Source organism: Phocoena sinus, chromosome 4 (assembly GCF_008692025.1).
Source record: "Phocoena sinus isolate mPhoSin1 chromosome 4, mPhoSin1.pri, whole genome shotgun sequence".
Taxonomy (NCBI): Eukaryota; Metazoa; Chordata; class Mammalia; order Artiodactyla; family Phocoenidae; genus Phocoena; species Phocoena sinus.
The window spans coordinates 62616910-62637397 of record NC_045766.1 but is presented as its reverse complement, the minus strand read 5'-3'; the positions used below and the strand labels follow the sequence as shown (position 1 = coordinate 62637397).

At 44.3% G+C, this 20488-nt stretch overlaps 1 protein-coding gene across 2 annotated transcripts in view; it reads right to left on the bottom strand.

The window, feature by feature from the left end:
* Window positions 1-3777: 3777 nt before the first annotated feature.
* Window positions 3778-20488, bottom strand: part of MAP3K13 (mitogen-activated protein kinase kinase kinase 13) — a 165136-nt gene continuing 148425 nt past the window's right edge. For both annotated transcript variants that reach the window (XM_032631229.1, XM_032631228.1), the window contains exons 9-15: window positions 19720-19829; window positions 18834-18950; window positions 18010-18147; window positions 13115-13901; window positions 10571-10641; window positions 7553-7850; window positions 3778-6705 (exon numbers count right to left, since the gene is read on the bottom strand). In XM_032631229.1, coding sequence (XP_032487120.1) covers window positions 6604-6705; window positions 7553-7850; window positions 10571-10641; window positions 13115-13901; window positions 18010-18147; window positions 18834-18950; window positions 19720-19829 — 1623 coding nt within the window. In that variant the 3' untranslated portion in view covers window positions 3778-6603. The remainder of the gene's footprint in view (window positions 6706-7552; window positions 7851-10570; window positions 10642-13114; window positions 13902-18009; window positions 18148-18833; window positions 18951-19719; window positions 19830-20488) is intronic.

The window sequence follows — 20488 nt, the reverse complement described above, 5'->3', positions numbered from 1 at the left end:
TGTGTGGTGTGTGTTTATACATGTTGCTAACTTTCAATTCCCATTGCCAGTGGGAATCAGGATTGGCTGAAAATCAGACAATCCAAAGTGGTGTCTTAGCTTTCTACTCTCAAGCTTCTTACCAGTTGTACACACTGGAAGCCAGATTTTCATTTTTGCCTTTTCCCTCGTATGCATATTTTATAGTAGGGTACTAATACCACAGAAGTAGCTGTAAGATGGGCAGCAGGAAAGTCGTAGGGAAGAAGAAGAGTGCCTGTCTAGGATATGACAGAATAATCACCAAGAGACGATAACCAAAGAAAATCATGGTCATCTCTTCCTTCTGTGGATGTGTCTGACGAAAGAGCCCCAGAAACCAGCTTTTCCCATCACCTATTTTTCCTGGCTGCGGGAGACCCAGTCATGTAAAGTCTTCCTTTCCCGTAAGTAAGTTCTGACAAATACTGAGACTTGTGAAGGCAGCTCTCAGGACACAAACAGTACCTATAAGGAAAAGACAGGACAGAAAACAGTGAAGTACACTTTTTGTTTAATTCCATGCATTTGTTTGCTTTGATAGTCGCTCTTGTTCCCATCGCTGTACAATTGTTCAATACAAAGAGGGAGCCGGCGTCAGAACCCACACAGGGAGCAGGGGAACTAACAGTACTGGAGACCTCAGAGGACACAGATGAGGGAGATCATTCTGAGACTTGACTACAAAAAAAGTTAATTTGCTCCAAATTGAAAGGAACTCAAATTATTGCAATCAAGAATCAAAGTGGGTCGTCCCACTTCCAGACTCTTGAGAAGTGGTCGCTCGAGGTAGTGAGCTACCCGGGCGATGCGGTCAATAAGGGACGTCTTCCTATTAGCCTGCGCCTTCTGGTGGGGTTCCCTCTGGTCTGCAACCACGGGAGGACCCTGTGTGTCTGGTCACTGGGCAGCAGCCTGGGGCCAGGAGCCAGCGTGCCCCTGAGTGCTGTGAAGTGGCTCTAGAGAGTAGGCCTGGGATTTGGCCGGAAGTTTTCTTACAGTGGCCTTACCGTCTGCTTGGGGGCTCGGCCCTGTGTGAAATCCTGCCAGCATGCTCCGGTTACGTGACAGTTAACAAAAGCCTTAACCTAACCCTTTTGGGGTTACCCTATTTCTCAGAACAGTGATTTCAGAGCTCCCCTCTTCTGCCACCTGTCCCTGAGAAGTGTTCCAGGTTCCACAGGGGTCCTCCATTTGGCAGTCTAGTTCCTTCCAGTTTGAATAGGTGCTTGCAGTATTGGCTGTAACATGCAAACAGGCAGACTAATGTGATTCTTATGTGCTAGTCTGTGAGGCTGCTAACATTGGCGATGTGAGTATATTAGGACATTTATTCTATGAAATCAGCAATGAAGAAAAATCTTGCTGCCTAGAAAGGCACTAAATTCATACTGACAGTACAAGTCAGAGTCTTGAAAAGAATGTCACGTTGTTTTGGTACATCAGTCTCATAGAGTCTAAGGAAGAAGCAAGTAACTGGGACTTGTATTAACTTTCTGTTTATAGAAGGTGGTGGAGGAACATGCTCATTTAACAATGAAATGATGTAAATGAAGAGACATTTTGGAATTCAATATACAATTGGAATCGTACTCCAAAAGGGCAGTGGGTGGAGGCACATGGCCTTTTTGCTGTCATTGGTGCTGCCCCCTGATAGCTGTAGGGTGGGATCTATAAGGAGTACACTGGTATATCCTGTCATTCTCCCATCAGGGCTAACTCGAGATCTCAAACCACCTTAGGAAATTAATTATGAGGTTAGAGCTGGGACAGCAAACAGATCTCCCCTTGCACACCAATTCCAATCAAGTGCCAATTATGGCTCCAAATGCTGTGTTGTGAGAGGTTCTGAGGCCATGTCCAGGCTCAGTAGGAAAGAATATGGTGATCAATAAATACCACGGTCTTGGGTATTGAGGGTGGAGATGGCAGATGGTGGTATGAAGTGCTATTTTGGTTTCTGGCTTGGTAGAAAAACAAAATACAACATAGCGCACTATACTGCAGAGCAGGGCAGGAATTCCTTGGCATTTGTAGAATTCAGTCACAGGAAGTTCAAGTAGAAACATTTTAAGGAAGGGGGGTGGATTGAGACAAAAGGGCATGGAAAAAAAGGGTAAATCTTTTGATCAATAAGAACGCATTCACACTGGAAAAACGTCAATGCTCCACAGTGGGAGAGGGCATTGAAAATTGGGTTGGTACCAGGAAAACCCCAAACCATCAAATCTATTATTACTTAGGGTAAGAGGAAAATTTAGTACAATGAGGCCCTTAAGTGGAAGTCCAGTGTACTTATTAAATCCTACTAAAATATCCTTAATTCTAGAAGGATGGATTTGTTGATACTAAAGTTTTAAAATATGTGAACTTCAAGCTGGTCATACCGAACCATCATACAACACAGTTAACACCTTCACCTCCCTGGGTAGGTGCTCCCCACAATCTCACCAACAGGTCCAAACTTTAGTGGTGGTAAGGTCTATTATAACTTCAAAGGAGGATGCAGGCTTCTCAGTCCCTCTGCCAAGCAATTTTAAGAGGAATTGTTATTCAGAGGACATGATCTAGAAATAGATAGGAATCAGAACCAAATGCCCATCTGCAAAACAAATAAAAACTCATTATCTTGCAGTCAGTCAAAACCAGATGCTAAATGAATGTGGAATTCACTTCAAGGGGGTTAAACTTTTGATCAACAATGAAGCTTGAAATCATAGTCCTGTGATTCTTTAAAGCACTGCCACCCAGTTGTCAGACTGAAGAATTAGCTCTTAAATTCCCCGAGCTCTTCGTTCCACTCTTCAGATGACTGTGGAGTTGTTCTCAAAGAAACACACACTAATTCAAAATTGTGCTGGTTATTTGAAGGCAGGCAGTGAAGGGTAGCCTGGGATGGAGAAGGCATTTCTCTTTTAACCTAGACTAAAGACACTGTTCTCTGAAGCCTCTAGTCAGTTCTACTAAAAAATAAGTAAAATGTTCAACGTGGAACTTTATTCAACTTTTTTTTTTTTAATAAATTTATTTATTTTTGGCTATGTTGGGTCTTTGTTGCTGCGTGCGGGCTTTCTCGAGTTGCGGCGAGCGGGGGCTACTCTTTGTGGTGTGCGGGCTTCTCATTGCGGTGGCTTCTCTTGTTGTGGAACTCAGGCTCTAGGCGTGCGGGCTTCAGTAGTTGCGGCTCATGGGCTCAGTAGTTGTGGCTCGCGGGCTTTAGAGCGCAGGCTCAGTAGTTGTGGAACATGGGCTTAGTTGCTCCACGACATGTGGGATCTTCCCGGACCAGGGCTCGAACCTGTGTCCCCTGCATTGGCAGGCGGACTCTCAACCACTGTGCCACCAGGGAAGCCCTATTCAACTCTTGACAATAGAGTGAATGACTTGAAGATTCAATACTGTCTGCTATGCTAACTTGCTCATAACAGTCAATCCAGACAGGTATATGGCATTACCATGACAGACAGTCAAGATGGGAATTCAAAAAAGTTATCAAAATTATGAGGTATTGGGGTGGGTTTTCCAGGAAGACCATCACTGAAAGGGGTAAGACACGTTAACCTTTATGTTCCTCTTTGGCCACGACAGGTGGGCAAGACCTGGACATGCTGAAGGGTCAGTGTTTTATGTTGGACAGAAAGAGGACATAGAGGGACTTCCCTGGCGGTCCAGTGGTTAAGACTTCACCTTCCAATGCAGGGGATGCGGGTTTGATCCCTGGTTGGGGACCTAAGATCCCACATGCTTCGCGGCCAAAAAAACAAGACATAGAACAGAAGCAATATTGTAACAAATTCAATGAAGACTTTATAAATGGTCCACATCAAAAAAAATAAATAAATAAAGAGGACACAGAGTTGTAGCCTCTCTGTTCTCAGAAGTAATGAACCAGAGAGATTCACAGTATGGTGTGGTCTGAAGTCAGAGGATGAAAAATACGGGCTTTCAAGGTACTTTTCCAGCTCTGTGACTAAGAGACTAAACCTCATTCTAGAATTTCTCTTGTCTTGTTATGGGATGACATCACAGTTAGGCATTTTTTTTTGTCATGCCATCTCTTTATTTCCTTTTTATAGTCTCCCAACTAGGAGCAAAATGTTGGTTTTATGGGATTTAGTAGGAAGGAGATTACAAACTATGCCACCAGTTCTTGAAACTATCTACCCCACAGGCCCCATGCAGATTCCCTGTAGGCCTGTTCCTCTCAGGGCATTACATAATTCTGTTTGTGCTTCTAATGTAGTCCCATGATTTTATTTCTTAAGAAACTCGAGAAAATGTACAGCTTTTGAACTCTTTGTCCACCACTCAGTCATCTGATGCCCACCTAGGAGCTTTTGCGATCAAGTCAAAATCACAACGTATCCACTGGACCTCAGGGCGGTACACGCATCCTCGTGATTGTTGTTGTACACAGAAAATGAGGGAATACAGCTAAGACAAATACCAGGGAGCTCCCAAATGGCAGTTCCATTTTCATTCCTTCATAAAAATCCATAATAATTCATGGTTAGCAATAAACACAATCATTGTGCTACACCATAAACCACACTTTCTGATCGACAGAAAATGAGAAAGATAATTATAAAATAAAATAACAATGATAATAATACCATAACTTAAGATCTTTCATGTAGTCCAGCTACAGAATTTATACAAAATGGAATAATTTAATGAAACAATACTGCTCTCTGTATAAGTTAAATATTTTCCTTCAGCCTACCTAAGAGCTATAAATTACAGACACTAAATTTTAAATCAATGTCTCAACATAAAGTGTAAACAAATGGAGGGATCAAAACAAGCAAAAGGAACTGCTCTATATTCCCTCCTGCTTTTCCTTTTTGGCCAATGCAATCAGTGACACCCAGAGGAGGGTGATGTTTTCATCTGTACTGGAAATGGTTTAATACCTGTGTATGTAAGTCTTTTCTGAAGTCCAGTCCGATGCAATATCAGAGCGTCTAGCCACCCTCTTCAGGTCTTGAGCTTCGAGGTTGTTTGGCTTTAACTGATTTTGGAGACAGAGACAGGAACTAGGCCAACATCTGTTTTTATATAAAATTCTAGATAAAAATTTCCTTAAAGCCAAGGTACCATGAGGTACCTTGGGATGTTTCTCAGAGCCCATGACCCTAGAGACAGGAAGGACTTCATGCCTTGGACAATATTTTTCCAATCTCTGCTTAGCATCAGTTGTTCTTTCTACGAATTTCCAAATCCAATTATTCAAAACTACATTGATCCAAATACATGTTACAAGTAGCATTTAACAAAAATGCTATCGTGATAGGGGAGGGGTTGCCCTTTGCAAGTTGCTTATTTTGCCTTTATTCTGATAGTGGTAGCCAGTCACTACAGCTTCTGGGATAGAATGAGTTAACAAATAAAAACATGGGGGATGGTTTGGGATTGGACATCGGGCAGACTGACACACCTCCTAGCTGTCTTCAAGGACTGTTCTGTTTAAATCAATAAAACTCTAGTAGACAAGCAACCTGGTTCCAGGGTGGGGTGATCCCATCTTCTGCACGTAGTTGAACTGAGACATTCTGAGAATGTCCTTTTACAAATTCCACATTTGCTTTTCCAACACTGTTGGACATTCTCTTTTTGTCTTCTCTCCTCCTAGGGCTCCGCCTCCCCTGCCCCTTTTTCCCTAAAAGAAGCGGCCAACAGGTGGAAAGGAAATAGGCTACAGGAAACTGGCACTTGAGTCTGAAAAATCAACACATTGGTCAAGGTAATGCATTTGCCAAGGTAGTGACACTGACAGCATAAAAAGCAGAAAATTTGTCAAGGACAAGGTTGGACACTGTCTGTAAGTCTCACTACTAACGCTGCTCAGCATTTTAAAAATGAGATCAGCTTTGACACACGCAGTTTTCTTTTTCCTCTTAGAGGAAGCACATGCCCTCAAAGGCCTTGGGTGCAAGTCTCTGGTCTCCAAAACTGTCTAGGTCTTTCCATCACCCATCTGGACAAGCTGGGTGAATTTAATGTGGTCTGTTCACAGATTACCTGGAATTGCTTTTCTTTTGCTGTTTTTGTTTTCTAAAATGTTCAGTATGTCTTGCTCTGGCTCTTCTTCAGTCACTTATGGCCAGAGGAACTGGTCCCCTGTTCAAGCAGCAGTAATACCTCCTGGCTCCACAGATTCCCAAGGATGTTGCTCCTGAATTCCACTTCTGTTCTTTCCTCCTTTCTTTCTCTCTCTCTCTCTTTTTTTTTTGCAAGAAATTGTCTTTCTCTCTATCATATATAGTTCACTCTTTACAGTACAAAGTGTTAAAATGTCAAACAAAAATAAATATCAGTGTTACAGTAGCTAGAATATTCAATAAAATAGATCCCTGCCATTCTTGATTGAAATGTTCAGTGAGACTTAATTTCATTTGGATATTTTTTTCCAGAGATTTGTGAAGTCTCATGTTCCTGTTATTGCAGCTCACGTCTAGGGGTAAGAAAGATGGGGTAGCTCTCTTCCCAGACAGAAAAGCAGGGAGAGAGTGGGAAGAGTCTGGGGGTGGGATGGATGTGAAATGCCAGTATAGTCATGAGATCTTCAGGGTAGGTATTCTTTCATTACCAAGTAGCAGAGCTGTAGTGCTTATTGGTCCTAACTGTGGCATCAGAACGCTCCCCATCTGAAGAGTCACAGTCCGATTCTTCAAACTGCATAGGATTCTGCAAAGTCAAGACAACATAAGACCTTAATTCCTTTCTGCAATCACTCAGTAAACATATTTTGAGCACCTCTCATGTGACAGGCGCTGTGCTGGGTTGCTCGCTAAGATAAAGGAGATCAGGTCCTGTCCTTGTGGGGTTTACGGAGAAAGAAGACATATAAAGATGATGATGGCAATTATGACGAAGGTGATGACAGTGATAACAGTGCCCCCAAAGCCCTACATATATTGTTTACTGTGTCCCAGGCACTGCTGTAAGTGCTTTAACATCTATTAATCCACTCAATCCTCACAACAACCCTACGAAATAGAGGCTGTTATCATACCCATTTTACAGATAAGGGAACTGACCTACAGCGAGGTTAAGTGGCTTACCCAATGTCACACAGTGAGTTAGTGGAAAGGCTGAGATTTGCATCTAGGCAGTCAGATTTCAGGGTCTACACTTCCAACCACTGTGCTATCGTGCCTCTCAGAAGGCAGTACTGTCTGTGAACTAAAGTGTTACATGTGCTCTGATAGCATGTAGGGGCTGGTGGGGACACAGAGGAGGGAGGCTCACACCCTTAACCAGGTTGGGAGATGGGGTCGGAAGTGATGCTTGAGTGAAATCTTGGAATGAAGGGTTCCTGAGCAGTTCTGTGTTTGTGCTTCCTTTGGGAGAATTGCCCCCATTCTGGGGGGGCTCTGTTATCTCTGTACTTCTACTGACTTCATGGAGGCAGTTGTTTTATCTTATATACTAGACGATGATTGTAAAGGCCCTAAGGACTTGAGCATGTTCTAACCCAAAGAGCTCCAGGAAGGGAAGAGTGATGAGAGGAGAAGGGAGGAGAACCCCCCACCTCATAGCCACGGTCCTCCGCACACAGCTTGCCCAGAGACATCTGCGTCTTCACACGGCGCACAGCACACTCCTTGTCAGACAGCCCGTCTGAATGCGAGGATATCTCAATGGGGATCTCCGGCGTCTGGGACAGCAGGTCATCTAGCTTCTCTGCCAGGCGGTCTTCGAGTTTATCCACTAACTCCTCAGGGCTGTTTGAGTGGTCACTGGTATTTCCTTCCTCTCCGTCAGACACAGAGAAATTCTCAGAGCTAAAGGTTGAATATGACTGGCAGCTGCTGATACAGCGATGGGGCCTAGAACCACAAAGAACCAGAGGAACTTAGTCCCAGGAACGGCTACTTTCCTTTTTTTTTTTGGCATGCCCCGGGATCTTAGTTCCCTGACCAGGGATCGAACCCACGCCCCCTGCAGTGGAAGCGTGGAATCTTAACCACTGGATCGCCAGGGAAGTCCTTACTTTCCTTTCCTTGTCTGTCAGTCACAGCCTTGGTGGGAGGTGATCTAGTTCTTTTTTCCTGCCCCTGAGGGAGAGTCAAATCTCAAAAGGCAGAAACTGTTTAAAGCAACAGAGAGAGAAATCTGAGCTTTGTTTGTTTTATATGTTTATGTGGCTCCACACAACGCTCCAAAACTGATGGCTACCACTGGTCTTTGAGAAAATCAGCTGGTCTGATGACACTGTGTATACCTGTGTGGTATGGAAATGTTCACATTGAGAGTATGCTTCTTATACACAGAGAATCAACCACCTAGGTTCTCAAGGGTGAAAGAGACTTTGGAGAGTCTCTGGTCTGACTCCTCTCCCAGAGCAGAAAACTGGAGGCAGAGAAGGGAAGTGACTTGTTCAAGGCCACACAGCAGAGCTGGGCTCGGGCCAGGTCTACTCACATGCCACCATGTCCTTCCCTACCTGCCTGGGCATGGTGGGGCGTTTCTCATGGGGCAGAGTGGCCCAGAAGGCCGACCCCCAACAGAAATGTGCTTGGAAGGAACATTCACTCTGCAGCTGTGGGCGCTGCCCAGCCAGTTGCTGGCTCATTCCAGGTAACATCTGGGTTTAGCTCTGATGAGGCAAAGCTCCTGGGGTGGGGGAGGGGATTTACGAACGTTCCTCAGTTCTTTTCCATTGTTTGCAAGAAGCCTAGTAAATAAGAATACTGTTAGCTTACGCTGACTTAACAAACAAAACAAATAAGAAAAAAGAAGACTGCCCTTTCCCTCTGTCATTGTCTGATCTTTCTGTATTTCTTAGTACAAAGCGATTTTGATGGCATATGATCTGAGTTTGGTTGATGGGCAGGCCAGGTGATGGGCTGGGCGCGGGGGTGGCATCAAGGACACATGAAAAGAGGCCAGATGGAGGAAGCCCATGTGGGAAACGGAAGTTAAAGTGGGACTCACACCTTCTCAAGGCCAGTAATCCAGGGGCTTCCCTGGTGGCGCAGTGGTTGAGAATCCGCCTGCCAATGCAGGGGACACGGGTTTAAGCCCTGGTCCGGGAAGATCCCACATGTCGAGGAGCAACTAAGCCCCTGCACCACAACTACTGAGCCTGCACGCCTAGAGCCTGTGTTCCGCAACAAGCCACTGCAATGAGAAGCCTGCGCACCGCAACCAGAGAAAGCCCACGTGCAGCAATGAAGATCCAACAAAGAAAGAGAGAAAGAAAGAAAGAAAGTCTGGTAATGCAGAAAGGAGACAGAGAGAAGAATGTTATAATATTAAAAGCAAAACCGTGAGGTAAAACCAAAATTTTGCATCATAGCAAGAAAGAAAGGTGGGAAGCCATCAGATGGGCTGAGTTAATGGTGGTCATAAGAACAAAAGCTGGAAGTAACATAATTGTGATGCCTGTAGAATGAGGTCAGAGGATGAAAAGACATTTTATTCGGGCTCAATGTCCCTGCATAGGAGAAAACACAGCGTCCAAGGAAACAACAAGACAGCAATGGCAATGTGGTAGGAATAGCTCAGGGGATGAGAACAGATTTCAATTTTGCGTACAGCATAGGTACCCGGAGTACAATTTACCAAAGTACTAGAAGTCCCTTGGTTTTAGGAAATTCCTGGTTCTGGGTAGGTACACAAACCTTCCTGGGGGATTCTTAAAGGCTTCCTCTTCAAAAACAGATGCCTAGTAGCAGAAAAGGCCTCCTGGGAGGAAAACTACCTTCCCATACTTCTACAAAAGGGCAGCTCTTAATTCTAGAAATGAGGGGTGTGGTCCTTCTTTAGTCCTATAAGCAAAGTTATTATTGCTGGCTAGGCAGGAAGCTATTTCTAAGGATGGGTTGAAGGAGGACTCGACTCATTTAATTATACTTAATTTGAGGTATAAAACCCAAGGCATGGAGAGTGCTATGGATTTAATTGCATCCTCCCAAAATTCATATGTTGAAGCCTTACCAACAATGTGACTGAATCTGGAGAGAGGGTCTTTAAGAGGTAATTAAGGTTAAATGAGGTCATATGGGTGGGGCCCTAATCTGACAGGTCTGTGGCCTTATAAGATGAAGATCTCTCTCTCTCTCCCCCACCATGTGAGGACACAGCAAGAAGGCTGCTGTCTGCAAGCCAGGAAGAGAGTTCTCACCAGGAACCTTGGACTTGGACTTCCCAGCCTCCAGAAGTGGGAGAAATAAATTTCCATTGTTTAAGCCACCCAGTCTGTGGTATTTTGTTATGGCAGCCTGAGCAGACTAATATAGGGAGGTACACTAGAAATCAGTAAAATTACCCATAAAACAGCACAGCCATCTCTCATAAACTGCCCACTATGTTGTCAATTATAACCTTGAATCCATATTTATTTTCCCCATCTTGCAGTTCCTATCTAGTGAATTTGGATAAACTAGAATCTGCTGTGCATAGCCAGCTGCCAAAATGGGCAATGGTAGGTTCCAACTTCCCTACAAGCTGGCTGTTAGAAAGCAGCCTGTGATCGAACCGGAGGGCAAACTCAGGATTTTCCCTGATTACACTGAAGGCAATCACATGTGTTTATTGGTTTTACCTCTGTCTTCGTGGAAATTCAACTTCACTATCTACTTCCCCTTCTTCCTCTTCAGAGGAGTCATCTCCACTCTGAGGAGAACAAGGAGGGAAGAGTCTTATTTCTCTTTCTCTCTCTCTCTTACACACACACACACACACACACACACACACACGCGCGCGCGCGCACACAGTCCCTGTAAAAGATTTAATTTTCATCAAAGACATTGAGTGGTAGCTTGCTGTCATTTTTAAACATATATCTCTTCATTCATTTAGCAACTTTCCCTGGGTGTCCATGATGAAAGGCCCTGAACTTGAAGAGGGGAAACTGGAGAAGAGGTCTTGGATTTTGGGGTGGTGTCTTGTAACCACTGTCACTTGTGGTTCTAGGCTCTGATATAGAGACTCCAATAAGAGGTGATCTTTTAGTTCTTCAAAGCCCAACAACTACTTTTTCCCCTTTTATGTACCAATCACCTTTTCACTAATATTATAGTTATTATGCTTACATCATCTCTACTACTAAGACATACATGATTTAGGGTCAGACCCCATCTTGTTGTACTGTATTCCTCCTCCACCATTAATACAACACTGCATACAAGGTAGGTGCTTAGCACATGACTGAGTCAGCATGTGGGCACAGATAAGAGAACTCTGGTTGGGACATCTGAGGCCTCATCATTGCTGGGGCTCTGTGGTTGATCTGGAAGGGTGGGTAAGTGTCCCATCTGAGAACATGATCTTCCCTGTGAGGGAAGATTCCATTTCCCTTCCAGGGCATAGGAACAGCCCCACTTCAGATCAACTGTCATTAATGCACGGGATTACTACAATCCCTTGTGAGGTGGGTAAGTGGGTCCAAATAACTGTACCAAAAATTAAGGATAATTTACCTTTAAAGTCATTTCTGACAATCCATCACTTTTACCCATTTGTATTCTGATGTGCTTTTTTGCGTAGGAAAGACAGGGATGGAGTTATCCTGACTGTGGAGATGAGCACTTCCCCCTAGAAGACCCGTGGGAGTGTATCTCAGCAGAGAGAAATTAAGCTGCTCTGTGGGAGTGTGGTTTTAGTGAGGCCAAAAGTAGAAGGGGTGTGTTCCGTGGCCTGCAGACCCACGGATGCCTCAAAATGGCATCAGGATGGTTCAAAGATACATGTTACTTGGGAGGGGACGGGGGAATGGGGTGATTGCTAAAGGGTGCAGGGGTTTCTTTTCGGGGTGATGGAAATATTCTAAAATTAGTTGTGGTGATGGCTGCACAACTCGAGAGAAAGAACTGAGTTATACACTTTAAATGGGAGAACTGTGTGGTATGTGAATTGTATCTCAATAAAGTTGTTACGAAAAAATTATGTTATTGGCTTTAGGGGTCAGAGGAGCAGAGACCGACTTAGCCCAAATCCACTGCACTACCTGAAACACAATTTATTTCTGGGAAAGCTCAGTGAATAGCAGCCCTGTAAGTGGAGGAAGAAATACAGTTCTGAGACAGTGGCCTTCAGATTCAACTTCTTTTCTAGTAAATGTCTAGTTGACCAAAACATCCTCATTTACATTTTAGACATTTTCATTCCTTCAACTGAACTTCTGATGAACGATGATGATATGAAACAGTAGTTAGAATTGAGTGGGTGTTTTCTCTGTGCTAAATACTTTTCACACATAGTGTTATTTTTAACACATTAGCAAGATGAGCTCACATTTTTGGAAGGTTGCTACGTGCCAGGTCCTGTTCTAAATGCTTTATATGTATTAACTCATTTAATCTTCACATCGACCAATGAGACAGGGTCCACTATTAGCCCCATTTCATAGATTAGAAACCGATGTTCATAAAGGTAATAAGTGGAAGAGCCTCGCTTTGAACTCAGGTCTGACTCCCAAGTTTGGGCTCTTACCCACAAGGGAGGAGAGGTAGTCCGCCTCCCAGCTAATAAACCACAGGCAGCCAGTGGGCGAGGAACAGGTTTCAGTGACTGAGAACCAGCTGGATCATGACGGTTATTAATTAAGGCGATATTGTGAAGAAAGCTAGTTCCATGGGGGATTAATAGATGTTATTTTAAAAAGGCAATATGGTCACATAGGTGAGGGAAGTGCTGGATTAAACAAGGTTATTGCATGATTTCTCAAAGCCTAGGATTTGTTAATGTGAGCTTAGGAAGCTCCAAGAGGGGACAGAGAATACTGTTTCCCAAACATGTTTTATAACGGGAGCCTTCCTTCTTGCTACATCCCTTAGGACTAGGCTAGAGTAGCAGATTCCAAACTATTTTGATGACATGTTGCTAACATATGGCTATTTTTCATTGATAAATTATCTACATTTGAATCAGTCCCCTGATTCAGGAGTTTCCAAAGTGTACTCCTTAGTCCATCACTTAAGCAGTGTGGAAAGCATTAAAAGTAAATAAACTGCTATTTATGCTTTTGTTATCTCATCCTTTTACAAAATGCATATTTTTTATGTACGTTTTATACTGCATAGAATATGACAGGCTCTGACATTCCTTGAAGGCAGTGACACACACCGCGGCTGTCATCACACCTTACCTTCTGAAGGGGCCTTGTTTTTCGAGGTAGCGCTGGGGGGGTGATGCGATGAGAGGTGTTGAGGGATGATGCAGACCCACAGCCGCTGAATTCCTTTTCTTCCATTTTCTCAGAACCTTGGGCATTTTCCGAGAGGGGATTGTGTGCTGGTGGCTTGAAAAGGCTGGGGTTCCTCCCCACGGGCTTGGCAGAGGGGATGTCTACGGACCCATGCTGTTCCGGCCTGCGCTGGAGGCAGGGGTCATAGGGGTCAGCCTGACAACAGCCCCAGGGGCCAGCCTGGCCCTTGTCGGGCTCAGAACTTTTCCAGCAATCTGCTGCCACGGCCGTGGAGATGAGGTCAGGGCTGGAGCCAGGAATCTGTCTTTGAGCATGGCTGCTGAGTGGGCTCCGTAGGGCCGCCGCGGGGCCAAAATACCTCAGGTTGTTGGCGCAGGTTGCAACGTCCTGTCCGTGCATATCGAGTCTGGGACGGTGACTCTGAGACGTGGCAGGAGGGGGTTGCTGGTGTTGCTGCTGCAGAGGACTACGGTGATGGGGAGAAGGGTATTCGGACTGAGCCTGGTGCAGGTAAGTGGGATGGGGTGAATTTTCCCGGGCTGGCTGGCTTTTTAAGATCGCCGCAAAGTCACTATGGCTGCCTCGGCTACTCCCGCGGCGGTGGCGTGGTTTGCTCCGATATCGGCTCTTGCTGCTGGAGGTGGACATTTTGGGACTTCCGGACAAAGGGGATGCAGTGGGAGCCACTTCCACACTGGGGATACCTTCAGATCTCAACAGATCTGGCCTGGGAGAAAAGAACAGGTTTGGTTTTAAACACATGAAGACACATTCAAGTTTGGGGAAATGTATCCCAGGCCTTAAAGTACACATAATCTTTGAATCAGCAGTTACATACACAGGGATTTATCCAGTGGAGATAACGGATGTGCACAAAGATGTATGTTGGAAGATGTTATGTTAAAGCATTGTTTAAAATAGCAGAAAGCTAGAAACAACCTAATGTCCACTTACAGAGGATTCCCTTTATTCCTTCTGGATTTTATTCTGTGCTTCACTAGCTGAGTACTCAAACCCCTTTAAATTCTAATTTTACCCTACAGGCTTCTTGACCTCTTCCTCACAGTATCAGCTCTCAGCTTGGTGCCAGTATGCCAAGGCACAGGCATGGGTGTTTGCTCACGATCAGAAATCTTTCTGGTGATGGATCCCATGGAGGGATCACAAAGGACAGAGGTCTGGGACCAGAGAAGGAAACCTCAGTTAATTAGACAAGAGGCTAAATTCAGGGAGTTTCGTCTAGACATGGTCCCCTTGAGGGCTGCTACTAAGTCATATCCACCTTTGCCTGTGGAGGACACTAGCAAGGAGTCTTGCTCACAGTAGGTACTCAATAAATGTTTCAGGAAGGGGCCGAAGGGGGTGGCAGTAGAGGAGGGGGAATTAATAGAGAGCCCAGGAGGTTGCGTAGAGCCAGTAAGAGAAGGGCTCATGTGGAATGACCCGGTATTCTACCGTGTTCCTAAAGGGAGGAGGGCCTCTCTCAGCCCACTGGGCTAGTCACGTGGCTCATGTGCAGGAGGAACCCAGAGCCTGCAGGTGAACCTTACACACACCAACACCAAGGCACACAGGCAACCAATAAGTGATTTCTAAACTGAAGAACTGATTCAGGGCAGAGACTCTAGGATGCCAGGTAGTATCGCTACCTCCTTCCCCCCAAAGAGTAGCCCCACCCTTCTTTCGGACCAGGCAGACACAAATCAGCTGGAGATTTCAGAGCTGGAGGGCCCAAACTCTTTTTTTTTTTTTTTTAAAAAAAACCCCAACAGAATCCTTTACTCAAATGAATTATGAGAAACCCAATATATAAAATAGATACAGTAAGAGAACAGATTGGTGGCTGCCAGAGGTGGGGGTGGGAATAGGGGGTGGGCGATATGGGTGAAGGGGGTCAAAGGTACAAACTTCCAATTATGACATAAATAAGTCATGGGATGTAATGTACAGCATGGTAACTATAGTTAATAATACTGTATTGGATATTTGAAATTTGCTAAGAGAGTACATCTTAAAAGTTCTCGTCACAAGGAAAAAAAATTTGTAACTGTGTGTGGTGATAGATGTTAACCAAACTTATTTTGGTGATCATTTTGTAATATACACATATGTCGAATCATTATGTTGTACACCTGAAACTAATATAATGTTACATGTCAATTATATCTTAAAAAACCCAAACCCAGATATAGTAGAACAGCTGAAGAGAGGAGGGAGAGCAGAAGCCCCTCCCATGGGGCTCCCCCTCCTTGTCCTCTCTACCCCTGCAGTGGCCTCAGAGACACCTCTATTCAGGCCCTAGGGGGTCCCAGACCTTGTAAGGAAACCACAGATGCAGTCCTGCCTTCATCCTATGTGATGAAGAACCCAAACCCCAGCCAAAGTGGCTCCTGGTCTCACAGCTCATTACTATTAGAATCCAGACAAGAAGTCTCTCCTACTTGACAGTCTGGCTTGTTGGACGTCAGAATACAGCTTGAAGGTGCATACGAATCACTTGGGAGCTTGTTGAAATGACTGCACTGGGATGTCTGGGATGCGGCCTAAGGGCCTGCATTTAGCAGCCACGCTCTCAGATGATGCTGAACTAAGGACTACATTTTGAAGAGCCTCACAGGAAATCAGTAGGCATCAGGCAATAGGAGATGGGTTTTTCTTCTCTTTCAGGAGAAGTTCAGTTAAAGGCTTGTCTTAGCACAGAAGTTCCAGGTATAATTGGTTTATGATGAGGCGGGTAGGGTACTGTGCTGCTGTCAGCATCTTCCCGTCTCAGATTCACAGCTTTGTGGTCAGCTGGCCAACTTGTGGCACAGAAGGCATCTGGATCGAGGAGGTCCTGGGGCTTTTTATTGAGGAAAGAGAGCCCTCCAAGGCCCAGTTAGGGCATCTATCAATACTTACACAGTAACTGGCTATGGCAGGATCTAAAAGAAAGCTAAGGTGAAAGTGCCATTAAGTCAGGTAAAGGCTGTGTTTATTGAACCTGGCAGTGCAAAAATCAAAGAATAACGCTGAGACAGCACTTCACAGTTGACAAAGCAATTTACAATATATAAAACACAAGTTTCCTACCATTACAATATCCATGTTACAGATGAGGGCACTGAGGGATCAGAGAGGTTAGCTGGCTTGTGTCTCTCACAAAGCTAGTAAATGGCAAAACTCACAACTTGAAGCCAAGTTTTTGGACACCGAGAAATAGTTCTTCCTCCATTCCAAGCTCCTCCATATTATGAAGTATTTAGATTATCTTATTAGACTATACTCACTTGTGATGGGCTTGGTGGATCCATCACTGAACTCCGACTCTCTTTTCAGTCCCTAACTAAACACAAACTGAAACCAAGGCTAAAGGATAGTGGATGGTTTCTCCTCTCTGTTCGCCTCAGTGGGCATTGACCTTCTGACTCCCTAATCACTGGACTGTCCAAGTAATCTGAAACATAAATCCTTCAAGGGGCAATCAATTGAAAGCGTAACTCTCTGCAGCTCTAATACCTACTCCGGGTTGCCTTTCCAGACAAGTTCAGCTCACTGACTAAGCATCTACTGGTGCTGTCAAACTCTTTCAAATGCATCTCTCACAGGCAAAATAAAAGTAAACACAAGCTCATACTGTGAAAAATTAAACAGTACTATTTTCTCCCAAAGTGCTCTTTGTTTTAACTGTCGGCAGACTGCAGGGAGGAGCCAGCAGGTGAAGTCTGTGCCTCGTTTGTACACCAAAAGAAGAGAGGTGCTGGGATTCCTGGAAGGTTTTGCCAGGTGCCAACTGAAAACAATTTCTCAGAGCTTGACCAGAAGATGGTCAGTAAAAGCAAAACTGGAATGAATCCATGTAGTTATCCCTCAGTAGTTTAGATTCATGTTAGTCATGCTGTGCTGGAATGGTCACTGTTCTGAAAGCCTTAAAATACACGCTCGGTTTGCATTTTCTCACTGTCTTTATTCTTCCTGCATTTAGCTCAAGTCTCACTGCTGGGTCTACAACCCAGGCTAAGGGATATTTCCTTCTTTTGCTTTAATTTAGGATAGGGTCAACTCTATTCCTTGGGAGGAATGAGGCTCTAGCAGAGTCTGGTAATAAAAACTGACTGGAAGAGCATTCTAAAATTAAACTAATATAAGGAAAATGTGTTATAATTAGGGGAAAGGGCATCTTTTAAAACAATTAAAAAACCCATTTTTTTTTTTGAGCAACTATGATTTCCTAGGTGATTTCATACGTTGTCTTATTTAAACCTCACGAAAGTTCCACACAGGAGTGGGATGAGGGGAACTATATGGTTAGACACAGGTAATTATCAAAGTGCCTGCTTTTGTTTTTGGTGGTAGATTTACAGGCACTTATTACATTATTAAAAAGAACTAACTAAATGAATATATAAAAGTGGGACATGCATGGACCAATGTTGCATAAATCAAGAATTATGGTGAACTCAATTCTGTGCACTAGGGGTCAAAAAAAGAAAAAGAAATCTCACGTGCTATAGTTACACCGTTTTACCCATGGGGTTGAGAGTGGTCAAGTGACATGATCCAAATCACACAGCTTCTAATAGGCAGAGCCAGGATTTGAATCCAGGTCTGTTTGGCCCCCAGTTCATTTCTCTTTTCATTATTCCACGCTAAGGTAATAAACATCAAAGCCTCAGACAGTAAAAACTAGATTCCTGGAGTCCATGACACACTCTCTCCCACCTGCCTAGGCCATATCTAGAGGCAAGTGCGCTGACGACGTGGTACCGTGTGGCCACGCCCACCATCATCTAATCATGTATTTTAGGGGCATGTTTCCCCATTCATCTGAATATCAGGTCAGTACAGGTGCTCACCGCCTGGTCTGCATCCCAGGTCTGTGAGGCACACCTTTCCTCTTCATGAGTTTCTCCATGGCATTAGGGTGGATTATTGGACGGACAGGATGTCGTTTGTAGGTCCCAGGATACTTCTTCTCCACTGCTTGCTCACGCCTGAAGAATGAAAGAAAAAGCTATGTCTCATTCACCGCAGACAGAAAAGTTGGGCAGAATGTTTTCACAGGTTAACTCCACCCAGAGATTCTGGCCACACTTAACAGATACAGGCTATCTGAAGAATAGCAAGGCGGCTCTTCAGGTTAAAAAGGAAAAAAAAAAAATTCAAATTAACCTGACTTCATTTTTTTCTTCAGGTCGCAGATGGACTTGGAGGCCAACCCTCCTGTCCCCAACATGCCTCATGAGACACACAGCAGTGGCTGAAGTCCTACTTGTTTTCAGCAGCTGCTGTTTTAGTCAGGACCCCAGGGTTTCTCACCATTCTCAGGAATACCCTGAACCACTTGCAGCAGCTGCCTTACTTCCCCAGGGGGCAGTAAGCTCCCATGCATCCACACCAGGCTCTTCTTGAAATGAGGACCCCTTTCCTGAGCCATTCGGCAGGTTGAAGTTGCAAAGGCTTGTCAAGCGCATAGTCCCCTAGAACCAGCTCTGTGGCAGCTCCACTCAGCTGTAAGCCTCACCGGGGCGGGGACCTGTGCCCGGCACATGCCCTAAGGAATGCTGGGTGGACGAATAAAACAGCTGCCAGTTCTGAGTAGCAGCAACCTGGACGAGTAGTACATTTCAGCCAAAGGATAGACCCAAATCAGTCAGGACACAGTGGTCTGGATACATACTTGATTAGCTCCTTCTCTCGCATTTCTAGCTGCAGCATGATGGCACTCAATTCCATGTATAAATTATTAGCCCGCTCAAGTTTCCTCTCATAGTGCTCACGAATATCCAAAGCATGCCTATCAAAGAAAACACGGAAGCAGTGAAGCTGATGAATGTGAGGGAGAACTAAGGTCAGCTCTAATGAAACAAGAACAGGGTGGTTTATCTCAAAAGCAGTTGCCCAAGGGCCCTCTAAATTTAAGACTCCCTTGTCCGATGCAAAGACTCAGACAAGAGTGAGTGGGAGATGGGAAATCCGAGTTTTCCACTTAGTTGATTGTTAAGGGTCATATCCAGCCATATAGGATAGCCAGGAGGGCTACAGATAAAACTGAATGCAATTTATGTATAATGTACAGCCTTTGTCTGTGCAGTATTGGCAATATCCTAATAAGAATACAGTATAATATATGTTAAGGGAAATATGCAGTTAAAGCACGGTCACTCATCACTCATTTATACTTATCCACACTACAGATCCTGTCTAATCTAGTGGTTATCTGAGAACATGTGTTCTATCCCTTGACAGATTATGAGCCTCTTGAGGCCAGGGACTACATCTTATAAACTTCTGACCTTCCATGTTACCTAGGACAGCGGCTGAATAAACAAATAGCATTGCTCCAGGAATCTTTGTTGCAGAGATATAATAAAGGAGGATAACAGAGGTGGGGGCGGGGGAGACGATAAAAAAGTGATATAAGGGAGGACCAACTTTTAAAGAGAATAACAATAACCAGCAGAAGTGCAAGGTGTGTAGAAAATGAAATGATTCACAACAAGGGTTCCTGCTAATATCTGAAGACCTGGGAATGAGAAGAGGTGAAGTAGGAGACATCAGCTGACCTGAGCTCTTCTCTGCGCCTTCGAATCAGTTCTTCATCTAATCGGTGGATACAAGTTCCTTCACTTTTGATCTTCTCAAAGTGTTTTTTTACTTCTTCTCTCCATTCAGCCTAGGCAAGGACAAATTACATTTTGTTAATAGTCCAGGAGTTTTAATCCCTGATATAACCATAGGATCATGTACAAGATTTTCCCCCCTGTATGCTTCTACTAAAGAGCCTTATAGAATAGATGTTCAATAAATGTTCTTTGATAGCAAAATATCTCATGCTAGTGTATCTGCACACCCCACCCCACTCCTCACCCCATTTTCTGTATTTAGTCCAGTACTCAGTGCTGTCTTTTCTAATTTTCTTTCAGTACTAACCAAAAGAAACATCATAGCTGGCATGCTAGCCATCATCTCTGGAACAAAAGAGCTCACTTTTAAGTCAGGATGGTGGCTGAGAGAGCCTGGCTAGAAAGAACAGCTCTGATAACCATATGGTACAAGCATGTGTCAGTGACAATATGATCGTCTTTACATTTGGACCAGAATTCCTCCTAGGCTTTGTTTATGAAAATATCTTGAGAAAATATTTGGAATAGAAGATCCAAGGGGCAAGAACAGCAGGAGATGGGGATAAAAATATGGGGAATTATACGGGAATTTGGAGGTGGGGAAAAGAAAAGAAAAGAGAGAAGGGGAAGGAGGAGAAAGAGCACGGCCAAACATTTTAGTAGTCTGACAAAAATTTTAGGAGAGGGATGGATATCTAATGTGTGATTT